At 44.9% G+C, this 13,092-nt stretch overlaps 1 protein-coding gene across 8 annotated transcripts in view; it reads right to left on the bottom strand.

The window, feature by feature from the left end:
* Positions 1-13,092, bottom strand: part of MAPK10 (mitogen-activated protein kinase 10) — a 231,044-nt gene that overhangs the window by 54,291 nt on the left and 163,661 nt on the right. For all 8 annotated transcript variants that reach the window (XM_081877012.1, XM_081877013.1, XM_081877011.1 and 5 more), the window contains 4 exons: positions 9,312-9,441; positions 5,863-5,921; positions 1,567-1,705; positions 623-788 (listed from right to left, as the gene is read on the bottom strand). In XM_081877012.1, coding sequence (XP_081733138.1) covers positions 623-788; positions 1,567-1,705; positions 5,863-5,921; positions 9,312-9,441 — 494 coding nt within the window. The remainder of the gene's footprint in view (positions 1-622; positions 789-1,566; positions 1,706-5,862; positions 5,922-9,311; positions 9,442-13,092) is intronic.

The following is a 13,092-nucleotide window of genomic DNA, read 5'->3' as shown; positions in this document are numbered from 1 at the left end:
TATGTTTTCTCAGCCACAGGGCTGGAGTTGTTCACCCGTTTTTATTAGTTTTATGGCAACCCATGGTTTTATGCACCAAAATTGAACTGAAATGAATATAGGTCTGAGTTCCTTTGTTTTAAAGGATGTGTGTTCCTAGGGAAACAATTTATTAAAATGGACCATATTTGGAATTGAGGAAAGCTGGAAATATTTGGGTCACACCCATTGCCCACCCAAAGAGCTTTTTAATATTTTAATTCCCAGTGTGGTGATGAAAAACTCAGTTTAAATTCCCTCCTTATAAAACATGCCTCCAATGATACAGACTGGATGCAATGAGATACTGCGTCGTATCCGATTTGGGTGTTTCTTAACTTCAGTAATATCTGCATCATTCTCTATGTTGCTTTAGTACCTATAATAATCAGTTGGACAACCCTAGGATTGTCAGTGTTTCAACCAGCCATTGTAGTAGGTGATCGTGTTGTTCATTTCATGCTGGTGAAAAGTTTCACCAGGTGATATCTGTGCAATAAGGTTTTGTTAAAGGTACTTGAGCCGCCCAGGTCATTCCTTCCCATCCAGCTGGCACTCCCAGCTTTGCTCCATCCCATATGCTCACATCAAACGTATATCCTACCATTCTCCTTGTAGCCCATTCCCAAGATGACCTCCGGTGCTCTGTAATAACGTGTGACCACATAAGGAGTCATCATGAAGCTAGTGCCTGCGGTCCTGGCCAGTCCAAAATCCAGGATCTTCAATGTGCAGTCAGATTTTACCACAATATTACTTGGTTTTAAATCCTGAAAGAGACGAGGGAGCAGGGGGAGAACAGGAATGATGAGTTCTACCTACAAGACTCAGTAGGTGCCTTATATCACGAATGCCACAATGGCGCGGCTGTCCCTGTTCTGTGGAACAGTATTTCCGTGAAGATAAAACAGGCACTCACTATCTGCACTTTACAGAAACAACCAAGGACATTTTTTTTTGTTCCAAAAGCCTGGATGAATTGGTCTCTGACATGGCTGCTGTGTACTCGGTATTGTTTTCAGCTGTTTTTATTGCGTTCTGTGCATTGCCTTAAGACGCACGTGGAAGGCGATTTGTTAAATAATTATATCTGCTTAGGTGGTGCTGCAGGGCTGAGAGAGATGAATGACCCAAGAGGGGGCAAAGGGGTGCAGCATGTGATAATAATAATAATAATAATAATAATAATAATAATAATAATAATAATTTATTATTTATACCCCGCCCAACTGCCTGGGTTTCCCCAGCCACTCTGGGTGGCTTCCAACAAAATATTAAAATACAATAGTCCTTCAGAGATTAAAAGCTTCCCTAAACAGGGCTGCCTTCAGATGCCTTCAGAGGCTGGTCACCCAAAGAGACAAGGGAGGTGGTGTTTGCTATAAAAACAGCACTGCTCCCAAGGTCCCTAGGTATGGTTATAATAGTATAACAGAAGCTAAAACTGGGCATGCTCCAAATAACAGAGTTTTTTTCCCCTTTTCCGTATAAGGACATTTGTCCCTTTTTTTGGTAGTGGTAGGAGGGTGAGATGGATGCCCGGCTTACCCTGTGAATGATTCCTGCTGAGTGAAGGTGCTTGATGCCGCAAAGCATTTGGTAGAGCAGGTAAGACATTCGCTCGTGGTCCAGCTCCATCTGAATCACCTGGCACAAGTTGGCATCCATCAGCTCCATTACTAAATACCTAAAGAGGAGAACAGAGCCACGTAATAATCAGCACTCATCATGGATCAGATACAGCAGGCATAGGCAAACTCGGCCCTCCAGATGTTTTGGGACTACAACGCCCATCATCCCTAGCTACATCATCCCTGTACATCAGGGAGGGCTGTGTGGAGAGAGTCTCTTCCTTTAAATTCCTAGGAGTTTATCTCAGTGAAGACCTTACTTGGAAAATCAATACAACCCGGGTGGTTAAGAAAGCCCAACAGAGACTCCATCTCCTCAGAGCATTGCGAAAGAATGATGTCAATCAACATTTGATGATCTCCTTCTACCGGTCCACAATAGAAAGTGTCCTTTCATACTGCATCACAGAGTGGTACTCTGGTTTGACATCAACTGATAGGAAGTGCCTACAGAGGGTGGTGAATACAGCACAAGATATTATGGGCTGTCCCGTGAATCCACTGGATGAAATTGCAGAAGAACATTGCCTCAGGAGAGTGAGGAAAATTCTTAGGGATGATTCACACCCTGGCCGGCACTTCCTTGATCTCCTGCCCTCAGGCAGAAGATATAGAAGCATGATTAGTCACACCAACAGGGTAAAGAACAGCTTCTATCTGTGGGCTGTTAGGCTGCTGAATGAAAAGATAACAACAGGGCAACTGACTTTCGGGTTTAGTGGGTTTGAGTCAGTAAACGAGGGGAATTAAGACAAAGAGAGCTGAGTGGGGGGTGCTCGTGTAATCTCACTGTATACAAGTTGTACAAGTGACAATAAAGTATTTAAATTTCAATTTCAATAACAGGACCAGTGGTCAGGGATGATGGGAACTGTAGTCTCAAAACATCTAGAGGGCCGAGTTTGCCCATGCCTGAGATACAGCAATGCTCTTGTATCTGATGTGTCCGTCAGAATTCATTTTGCTGGACGCCCCCCCCCCCAAATCATAGAATCGTGATGCAGCTGAGAGTAGGGAGTGGGTGAGATGTCACTGAATGACATATTTAATGTAAGCATCCTTTTTCTCTCTAACCAGCATCATTTCATTCTTCAGTAACTAGCATGGTAAGGGGCATACATTCTGCAGGTAGACTGCAGCCTTGCACTCTCTCGTCAGGAGGCCTCTCTTTCTCCTGCTCCTCCTGAAGACCTCTTTGTGTGATGGCTGTGCTCTGATTTCATATTTGGGGGCAGCAATGCTTCTGAAGACCAGTTTCTAGAAACCACAGGTGGGGAGAGTGCCCTTGAGCTAAGGTCCTGCTTCTGGTTCGCCACTGTATGAACAGGAAGCTGGACTATATGTGCCATTGGCTCCTTCTGTTATAAGGAGGTTGCCACGCAGTGTGTCAGACCAGAATTCAGTACAGTCTTCCCTGACCTTCATGGGTTCAGCTGCCAGCAATCCTTTTGATTGCAGATGCCAGAGATCGCAGGGTGTGTGTTCTGCCACTGAGCTTTGTCTACACCCGAAACAAAGGCTTTTCCTGGACCACCCTAGCTCCAGCTTAGCCACTCCTCTTTCACTATGTCTTTTATTTGCTTATCCTCAGCTCCATATTAGGAGTGTCTGACCCATCCTCCATCTTGCCTGCCTGCTGTAAATTGCCAGCCTTGCAGAGAGGGACTGCATATTGCACTGATTGCAGACAGTCAAGAAACCTTCAATAAATAATTGCAGAGGGGGAGTTGATCAATAATTATTATGCAGATACAACAAAATGAAATAAAAACAGTGCTGGCTTGTTATGCCAGCACTGGAAATCCTGGAATGGGATTGGCTAGAGAATTTTAAATTCTAAACTTTGCTGGAGCTTTCATTTGCATGCCAGTGGTAGCTGCTACTAGATATGGGGAAAACCTCTGACATGTGCCTCACATTAGCTTGGAAATTACTCAAAATGCTAACCCAACCCATCAAATATCCCACTGTAATTTTTCTTAGCCAATTTGAAAGACTTTGGGGAATTACTCACCCATTTCTGCTGTGGAAAGAAGAGTAGAAGGATGGTGGAAAGAAGAGTAGAAGGAGCATAGAGAGAGTTTTCTTCTCCATCCCTGCCCTCCATTGCCTCACCACACTGAGTAACAGTGTGCCAAGGCACAAGGGATTATGGGAGATTTAGTTTTCTCAGGGGCTTCTGCAATTGCCAAGGGCATCGCAGAAGAGAGTTTTAAAAACACTGACATATCACAGTTGGTTCCCCTGCCAAGATTTTGCCCTTGCGTTATAGGACACAAACTGTGTATAGTGTATAGTGAAGGAAATTGTTAAAGGGGGGGCAGGATGAGGAGAGTTTGGCCAACTAGAAACACTTCTGATTACCTTAAATATTATTCAGGTCAATGCTCAGTGGAAATACTAGCAATTCTCTGCTTTGCCCCCAGGCAAATAATTTTTACAGAGTCATAGGTTATCAGAAAATAAATATGGAAGAGGGGGGAAATGTTTCGCCTCCTTCCTTAAAAAAAAAGAAAGCCACAAAAATAACACAAGGAGATGATTTCAGATTGTTTTACACACCTTTCAGAAGCCTGCACACCTCAGGGAGTTCTGAGGTAACAGGCGCTGCCTGAGAAAGCTATCAACACAAAGGAATCAAAAGGAGCTGCTTAGAGCCGTTCAGATTCCTTTGCATGTCTGAACATGTTCAGACCCTCCTCACGACCACAACCCCACATCCTGCATTTTCTCAAGCACCTCTGTTACGATGCTCTGCGTATACTTTCCATTTCTGCACTTCTAAATCGAGGTGAGAAGTGCTTTCTGACATACCTAAAAGCAGTGGGCAGATAGTCGTGAGTTTTCCAATCTTGACTTTTTCTGATTCTTTTTTTTTTTTTTAATCATTTGCACTTTTTTTTTTCAAAACACATTATTTCATTTTATTATTTCCATAATATAAAGCCAGCACACATAATTGCTGGTCATTCGCTTCTTCTTTTCTCCCCTGCTCCTCTTGTAGGTACAAAATACAGGAATGACACAAAGAAATGGGGAAAAAAGGTTGGTCCCATCAGGTCACTGCCTTATGGAGTGCTGGACATGAGGCAATTTCTGAGGAGAAGGAGCACTTTCCGTTCAGCTATTCCTGAGTTTTAGTTGCGCCCCCAAGGCACCCGAGCCACAAAGTTCTCAGGAGAACAATAAATCACACTGACAGGGAATATTTGGTTTATGGGTTCAAATAGGCCACAACTTTATTGGTTACAGATGTGAGCGGTTTGGCTTAGGCATTGGGGTGAAGCCAGGCTACATTTTGACTCCTGGCAGGGAGTCCACAGAAGGGTTAAACCACTGACAGGGGTGCCCTACAACAGATAGTGGCACCCTGAGGGGTCCCTGTAGGGGCTGAGACATGGCCCCAGCCCACGCCCAGGCTTCAGACAGTATTCACACCCCGGATGCCTTTAACAGGATACCCTTACCGAGGAGGGGCAGGCGAGGCAACAACCTCCCCTCCAGCCAAACAAAGGCTTAAAGGTAAAGGGACCCCTGACCATTAGCTCCAGTCGTGGCTGACTCTGGGGTTGCGGTGCTCATCTCACTTTATTGGCCAAGGGAGCCGGCGTAAAGCTTCCGGGTCATGTGGCCAGCATGACTAAGCCACTTCTGGCGAACCAGAGCAGCACACGGAAACGCCGTTTACCTTCCTGCCGGAGCGGTACCTATTGATCTACTTGCACTTTGGCGTGCTTTCGAACTGCTAGGTTGGCAGGAGCAGGGACCCAGCAACGGGAGCTCACCCCATCACGGGGATTCGAATTGCCGACCTTCTGATCGGCAAGTCCTAGGCTCTGTGATTTAACCCACAGCGCCACCCATGTTCCAAATGAAGGCTTACCGAATACCAAAGTGGCAAGGAAGAGGGAGCCAGCTGGCCATGCCGAGTTTAAATGGCCCGCGACCATACCCGCTTTGCCGGCTGATAGGCTGGGGCTGCCTCGCAACGCCGCTGACGTGGCCAGCAAAGACATAGGGGGGAGGTAGCGTACCTCTCCCTACCCCCACGCAGGAAGACTATGAGGCTCGGCTGCCCGTGCGCAACATCGCCCTCTGATATAGAGGAGAGCAGATTGTTAACCAGAGAGTACAATGCCCACTTCTCCCTCAATCCTCTCCCCCTCCCGCAAATGGCAAAGATTTAGGTTTTGCTTTTGTCCACGTTACTTACACATCCTGGAACTCCTCCAGAGATTTCTGTGGTGTGAAGACATTTAATAAACTGATAATCTGAAAAGCAGGGAGGGAGAGAAGGAGAGAGCGGTAAAGAATGATAATAAAACATTAGCAGTTGATCAGATTATGACAGATTGCTCTACTGAAATTGCTCTTTAAAACTGTTCCGTTTACACCAATCCATCTTGCTACAAGTGTGCATATATATATATATATATCAACAGCAACAACCCACAAGCAGCAGATCACGAAGGCATATGTTGCAAAGAAAGACATTGCTTTGAGAAGACCCTGATTGCCTGCGTTTGATTCAAACAAAAGCAGAGCAAACTCTCCCTTTAAACTGGGAGTTCACAGCTGAATGTTCAGCCTCGATGGAAACAAACATGTAGAATTTGCTAAGCCACGAGGCCTCAGTGGTATATTAATGATGCTTGCCAGGGAAGGACAGACAGGTGTTGAGGCTTCAGAGAAACAACAACTTACATATTAAAAGCAAATGGTTTCTTTGTTTTTGCTTTTTTAGGGGTGCAGGATGTTACTGTGATCCACTGCTACTAATAATTTCTGCTACTGCTGCCACTATTAGGCTGCACTTAAAAGCAGCTATTGTCACTCCCTTTAGTTAGTGCCTACTGCAAGGCTGAAGGATGTACCCCAGCCCAACTAAATGTATTCTGCACGCACCAGCCCTTTAGAGATGCCGCTGTCAAAATGAAGCTAATCATTGGCAGTGCTAGAGGTTGGGAGTAACTTTGAATTAATACAGGGTATGGTTCAAATACAGCCGTCTGCGTTCTTGCTTTGCTCTGTCAAACGGCTGGCGGAAACTGCTCTGAACTGGCCTAGCACACAGGCGTAAACTCATGGAGCCCATAGGCATTTTTAAAAATGCCACAAGAAGTCTATTTTGCAATATATTTCATGAATGCTTTATCTTCTGCCATCTCATCGGTGGACGGCTACCCACCTAGCCCCTTCCATGTCCGTTTCATCCCTCTCATGTTATGGGTTCCCACTGCTCTCTTGTCCTAACTTTGCCTACAAAATTGAGTCTTCCTTTCATTCCTTCATCTCCCCATCTGCAGCACTACCCCTCTTCCTACATTGCAAGGGGGGTTAGACTATCAGTGTTTCCCAACCTTGTGCCTCCAGCTGTTTTTGGACTACAATTCCCATCATCCCTTGCCACTGGTCTTGCTAGTCAGGGATGATGGGAGTTGTAGTTCAAAAACAGCTGGAGGCACAAGGTTGGGAAACACTGGACTAGATGAACCTTGGGGGTCCCTTCCAACACTACAATTATTTCCAGCTTTGCTCCTTTCTCTTTTCAAGATTGCTGAATAATCCATTGCTGCCAAGGATCCTGGCGCTACGAGGTCCCCCTGCCTCCTGGCTCAGTTCAATAAGTCAATAAGTGTTAGGGAGTAGGTGGAACCCATTTTTTACAGCCAGAGGGCCACATAGTAGTGAGTGTGGCAAAAGTCGGTGTGGCCAGACACACCTCACACTCTCCATCCTGGCAATAAAGTGGAATTATCCTAGTTCAAGGTCACATTCCAGCCTGGCAAAAATCAGAGAGGAGGGTGCAGAGCAATGATGGGTCTCGGAACAGTTCTGAGGCCTGGGCAGAGAGGCCAGGAGAGACACGTTGGGCCCTCAGACCTGCAGTTCCTCACCACATTACAGTGGAGGCTCGGGTTGAGAACATGATCCATGCGGGATACACGTTCGCAACCCACGTCTGCGCATGTGCAGGTTGTGATTCAGCACTTCTGCGCATGCGCAAAGCATGATTTAGCACATCTGCGCATGCACAACCGCCCAAACCCGGAAGTAACCCATTCCGGTACTTCTGGGTTTCGGCGGTCCGTAACCTGAAAAAACGCAACCTGAAGAGTCTGTAACCCGAGGTATGACTGTACTTAGGGAATCTGTTTCCCAGGCTTCCCAGTGGGAAGCTGAGCATACATGGAAGGAAGTTTAAAACCACCATTTTAAATGGCTATTGCCAATGTGAACCAAATTATCTGCAGCTGTGACATATATATTTGATTCACTGTAAATGTTAGCCTCTTAGGCACTCTGTGGTAATTACAAGTGAAGGGGGAAATGCGGACTTAAACATCTGAAATGTATAAAAATTGAAAGCACATTATTAAAACGTTAATTGAAAGAACAAACTGGCAACATCTGAGCCTGGAAGATGAGAGAGCGTCTTTGACGGCCCTTCAGACAAGGTAGCACATTGCTACCCTCTGAATCTTCTGATCTCTGTTTGCTCTTGATTTCTCCCTGAACTGGACTACATGCTTGCTTCTGATCCTTCCGAACTGACCCAGGTCACATTCACACCATATATTTAAAGAACTGTGATTCCACTTTAAACAGGCATGGCTTCCCCCAAAGAATTCTGGGAACTGCAGTTCTTTGAAGGGTGCTGAGAGTTTTTAGCAGACCTCTACTCCCCTCGCAGAGCTACAATTCCCGCTCTGAGGAGTTTCTGACATTTCCTGTTTGGCAGCTTCTAAAATGACGAAGTCTGAAGAATTCAGAACTGAGGTGGGGGCCGGTTCATTTTCAAAACCCAAATTTTAAATTTTGTATTTGGGATTTAAATGGGAAATATGTATTTTATTTTATTTCAATGTTAATTTCTACCCCGCCACAACTAAAAGCACCTCATGCTTTGCTACACTGAGAATAGCAACGTGAACCAATCTTACAGGAAAATGTCTTGTGGAGGAAGCGGGAAGATAGATGGTCTGATCTGGGCTGGAAGAGAGCCGTGCCCTTCACCATTTGGTGAGGAGGCTGCAAAAAGAAAAGGGTACGAAAGAAAGGGATAAAACTAAAAAAAATAAAATCCACTTGAAAGAGAACACAAGGTTCGTTCCTCTACTGCTTTACCCCATGTCATTGAGTTCCGACCTTGACCTTAATCCTGATGCTATTCACATAAGCACAAATGTTATCCAGTATTAGCATATACCAGTTATGTCACTGTGGACGGGATAATAAGCACACAATTGATCTATTGCTGCACAAGAGAATGGAAACTGAATTGGTTTTCCACTCTTCTCCACAGGACTTTCATGGGATTTAAATAGGAGGAGATCTCCATAGTGACATCATAATCAAATATGCTGATCCGAGGCTCAGAGACTCAACTCTCTTTTGCCAGCAAATAGTGAGCGCAGCTAAACTTTTGCCCTTTCCCTGACACCTACATTTGGGAAGGGAATAATCCAGCTCTGATCACACCCACACCTCCCAAATTCATGCAGACGCTGCACAACTATCAATGGAGTAATTCTCTGGAACGACAAGCAAAACATAATCTTGTTTTTAAATTAACCAGGGCATAACATTCTCTCTCTCTCTCTCGGTTTGCAGTGTCAAATATTCAATCTTCTCAATCCCACCACCGAAAGAAAAACTCACATTTTTGTGATTCACACACTTCATGAGGACTAGCTCCCTGTAAGCTCGCTTCGCATGTGTTTGATTTTGAAACGGCCTGCTGAGCTTCTTAATGGCCACATTTCTGTCGAGAACAGCATCATATGCAGCACTGGAAAAATGAAAAGGACAAGAATACAAGTATTACATCATTAAATTCATTGTTAGTCTTAATTTGTTTCAAAGATTCTTTGAAATGGCACTAATCTCTTTCCAGCAATCTTTTAGCTTTAGCGTAATAAATATTAAGGAATCCAGCTTATCAGAGTCAAGCACAAGCATCATTGTTCACAGAAGCTGGAGTCAACAGTTGATTTCAGTGGTCACACTAGTTAAGCCTGAATACTTGTGATTTACTTCAAAAGAAGGTAAAGGCATCATGACCAGCCACCACGATTCTGAGTAGGAGCAGAGCAGTGTCTTCTCAGTGGTGGCTCCTCTTCTGTCAAACTTCCTTTCAAGAGGAACCCACTCGATCCATTTCTTTGACTCAGCTAGAATACATTTTTTAAAAAACAAATCTGCCATGCCTTTTAAGCTATTGACCTCTGTGTGCACGTTTTCTGTTCTCTCCTTCTACTTTTAATATACCACTTGTTCTTATTTTATTTTTAATATTATTTTATTGTGCTAATTGTTTTAACTCTCCTTTAGGCTGCTTAGGGTGATGCAAGTAAAAGGTGGCTCATAAAGGGAAAGAAGGAATAAACTTTATTGGTATAGCACCTGAGAATATTTCTCCTTGACGGTCCTTCTTTAGCCCCAGATCTAGCTACTTTTAATTTATCTGCGCCTAAATTCAGTCTCGCCGGAGAGCTTATCTGCTTCTGCATGCCGTTTCTGGAAGTACACATGAGTCACAGCTTAGTTTAACAAAACTGGGAGGCTGTTTCTACCTGCTCCATGCCACAATTGCTTCAAGTCTTTGATTTTTTTTGCAAAGCAATATAATGCAATAATAATAGAGGCTTTTACCTACTCTGCAGAAGCACGGTTGGGATTAATTGAATAATGTGTCTCTCCCCCCCCCCCTTCATTGCAGATTCCATCATGATGAAAGGAGCATGCCAGCTATGTTTAATAATTAATTTGCACCAGGAGGGAGGGGGAAATGAGTGAATAAGGCACCTCTAAAATAAAAATTACACAAACCTGACAGCTCTGTTTGCTAGAAACAAGGGTGGTGAACCTTTTCTGCCTAGCCAGCCAGATCCCAACATCTCTAACCCTCTGTGGGCCATTTTGACAGGGGGGTAGGACTTGCTTTTGGTGCTGACAGCAAGCCCCTGCCCCCTTCAGCTGCCCTAAGGAACTCACATTAAGCTCCTAGTTGTTCCTCCAGAGCTACATCAGATATGGGGTAGGTGGTGTGGTTTGAGGAGAAAGGTCTCAAACTGGTACTTATGTCAGGTCTAATTAGGGGAGGGGGCAATGATCCCCTACCCCTGCTTAAAAAGAAGCTGATTATGGTGTGTTTGTGTCTGAGAAAGATTAAGTCCCCCCCACAAGTGGTTTTATTCAGATGCTCCCTGCAGATAATCTATGTACCATTTTCATTCAAATTCATACAAATTTGTGGAGGATGAGGCTATCAATAGCTACTTGCCATGCTGGCTCTGCTGTACTTGCACTGGTGGAGGCAAATGCCTCTGAACATCATTTTGCTATGAACCACTAGTCAGTAGAGATGCTCAGGTCCTTTTGGGCTTCCCATAGGCATCAAGATGGCCACTGCATGGACAGGTTGCTGGACCAGTGTCCAGAGCCAGTGATGAGCTGGGTGAGGGCCAATAAACTTAGGGCTCATCCATACTATCACTTGTTCCATGACTAGAAAGCATGGGTCCAAGCAGGTTTGCCTTAGCCCTGCCCCTTTCCCCCGTAAAACCTGCCGTTTAGTACTAAATTGGAGCAAATGTCAATCTGGAGAAAACCCAACTGATGTTTGCTCTGATTCAAAGGTAAACAATTGGTTTACCAGGCAGAGCAAGCAGAAGCCCTGAATCCTAGCAAACCAGAGGCGATGTTGGGAGGTGGTTTTCAGATCCAGAGAGACAGCCTGGTGTGGATGGGATTGCATTTCCTCTAAAGGAACAAATGCACACCTTGAGGTTACTCATTGATTCAGTGCCTTCACTGGAGGCCCAGGTAATTAATGCTCTAGTAACCTTACTATGCAATGCGATTTACATGGCGCTACCTTTGAAGGTATCCTGGAAGCTGCTAATCTTAGGAAGTGAGATGGGATCATACAGCACTGAGTATTATCTCCTCTGACTGACAGGAGCTCCCCAAGGTCTTGGGCAGAAATCTTCACTCACCAGCAGCTGGAGAGGGAAGGACTGATGTGCTAATGCTTGAAGGAAGTGGGTGTTTGCGTTGCCTCTCCATTCCTCTAGGTTGTGGGATGATATGTAAGTAGCAGTCAAGTACAACATTCCTTGTTTTCCTAGAGTGGACATGTGGGGGGGAATGTTTGGTCCAACCAGTCAAAAACTTCCTGTTTCCTCCTGGCTGGGGCATACTTCCTTTGCATGTGACTAGAGGTGGGCGTGACCTTACCTGTCCAGGTAACAAAAGTGACAAGGCACACAGCACACACACTCTCTCTCTCTCTCTCTCTCTTTGACTTCCTCTGTCATTGGAGAAGCTTTTCACTAGAGATGCTCTGTTGGCTTCCAGCCAATGGAGAACACTGGGATTATCCCCATATGGGACAGCTCAACATGTATATACTTGTAAATAAGTCTGCCTTCAGGGATCCATCTGTGAACTGAATGTGAGCAAACTACTTTTATATAATTTACACAAGATTGTACCGTGTTTATTCTTTTAAGGAACTTGCTAGCACAAGTTAGAAGGATACTAATAAACAATATATCCTCTCCTGCCTCCCTGAACATTCCCACATGTCTCTTAGCCAATGCACAAGGATGAGAGGGACATTGCACATGCTACCCCTTGATGAATCATCTAGTGAATACATCCAGTACAAAGATGCAGAGGCTGTGAAAGCGAAGAAGAAGAAGAACGTTTATAAAACAGCTGGGGCAGGAGGAAAGGATGAAGAAAGAGCTGTGAATGATGGGTGGGGGCCTTTCCGCATCCTTTGGACACCCTGGAAAACTCATCAAACCTGATGTACCTGGAAATGGGTGTGGAGAGCATAGCTGAATGAGACACAGCTGAGAACTGACAGCTGACTTCGGCTGGTTGAGAAGCACATAAGAAGAGGAGCTGCAAGGAGGTCAGCTATTGGTAGGATGGGGTTCAGTGCCCCTCACCAGGATGCCCATTTTGTTGCCAAGATCAGACACCCCTGCCTCCGCACTTTCTACTTTATTGGAATACCCCCGTGCCTAAAATAATCAGAATAGCTGCTGTCGCTTCCCCTCCTCTCCTTCCTTCGGCCCTCTCCACTCGCCCACATTGGTTCATTTTGATTTTGCTGCAGTTCGCCTGCAGGCTGCCGAGGAAATCTTCTACCACACGCGCGCACACCCGATCCCTGCTGTGTGAGTACACAGCTGAAGACAAATATCGGAAACCAAATAACAAAGCCAATAGAAAACCGGTGGGGACGCCTAATGAATTCTGACAGCTCCTGCCGGCAACTGGCAACTTCTAAGATTTTCTTTTCCCTGCTTATAAATTGGTTTTTTATCCCAACCACATACCCCAAGAATACCTTTTCCATATGGCATCCATATTAACATGTAACATAATGGGTGGGTGTGTACCTTTATATAGTTATATCTATCTA

This window comes from Podarcis erhardii (genome assembly GCF_964252035.2).
Source record: "Podarcis erhardii genome assembly, chromosome: 9".
Lineage (NCBI taxonomy): Eukaryota > Metazoa > Chordata > Lepidosauria > Squamata > Lacertidae > Podarcis > Podarcis erhardii.
The sequence above is the reverse complement of the archived record's forward strand: the minus strand, read 5'-3'. Positions and strand labels throughout refer to the sequence as shown.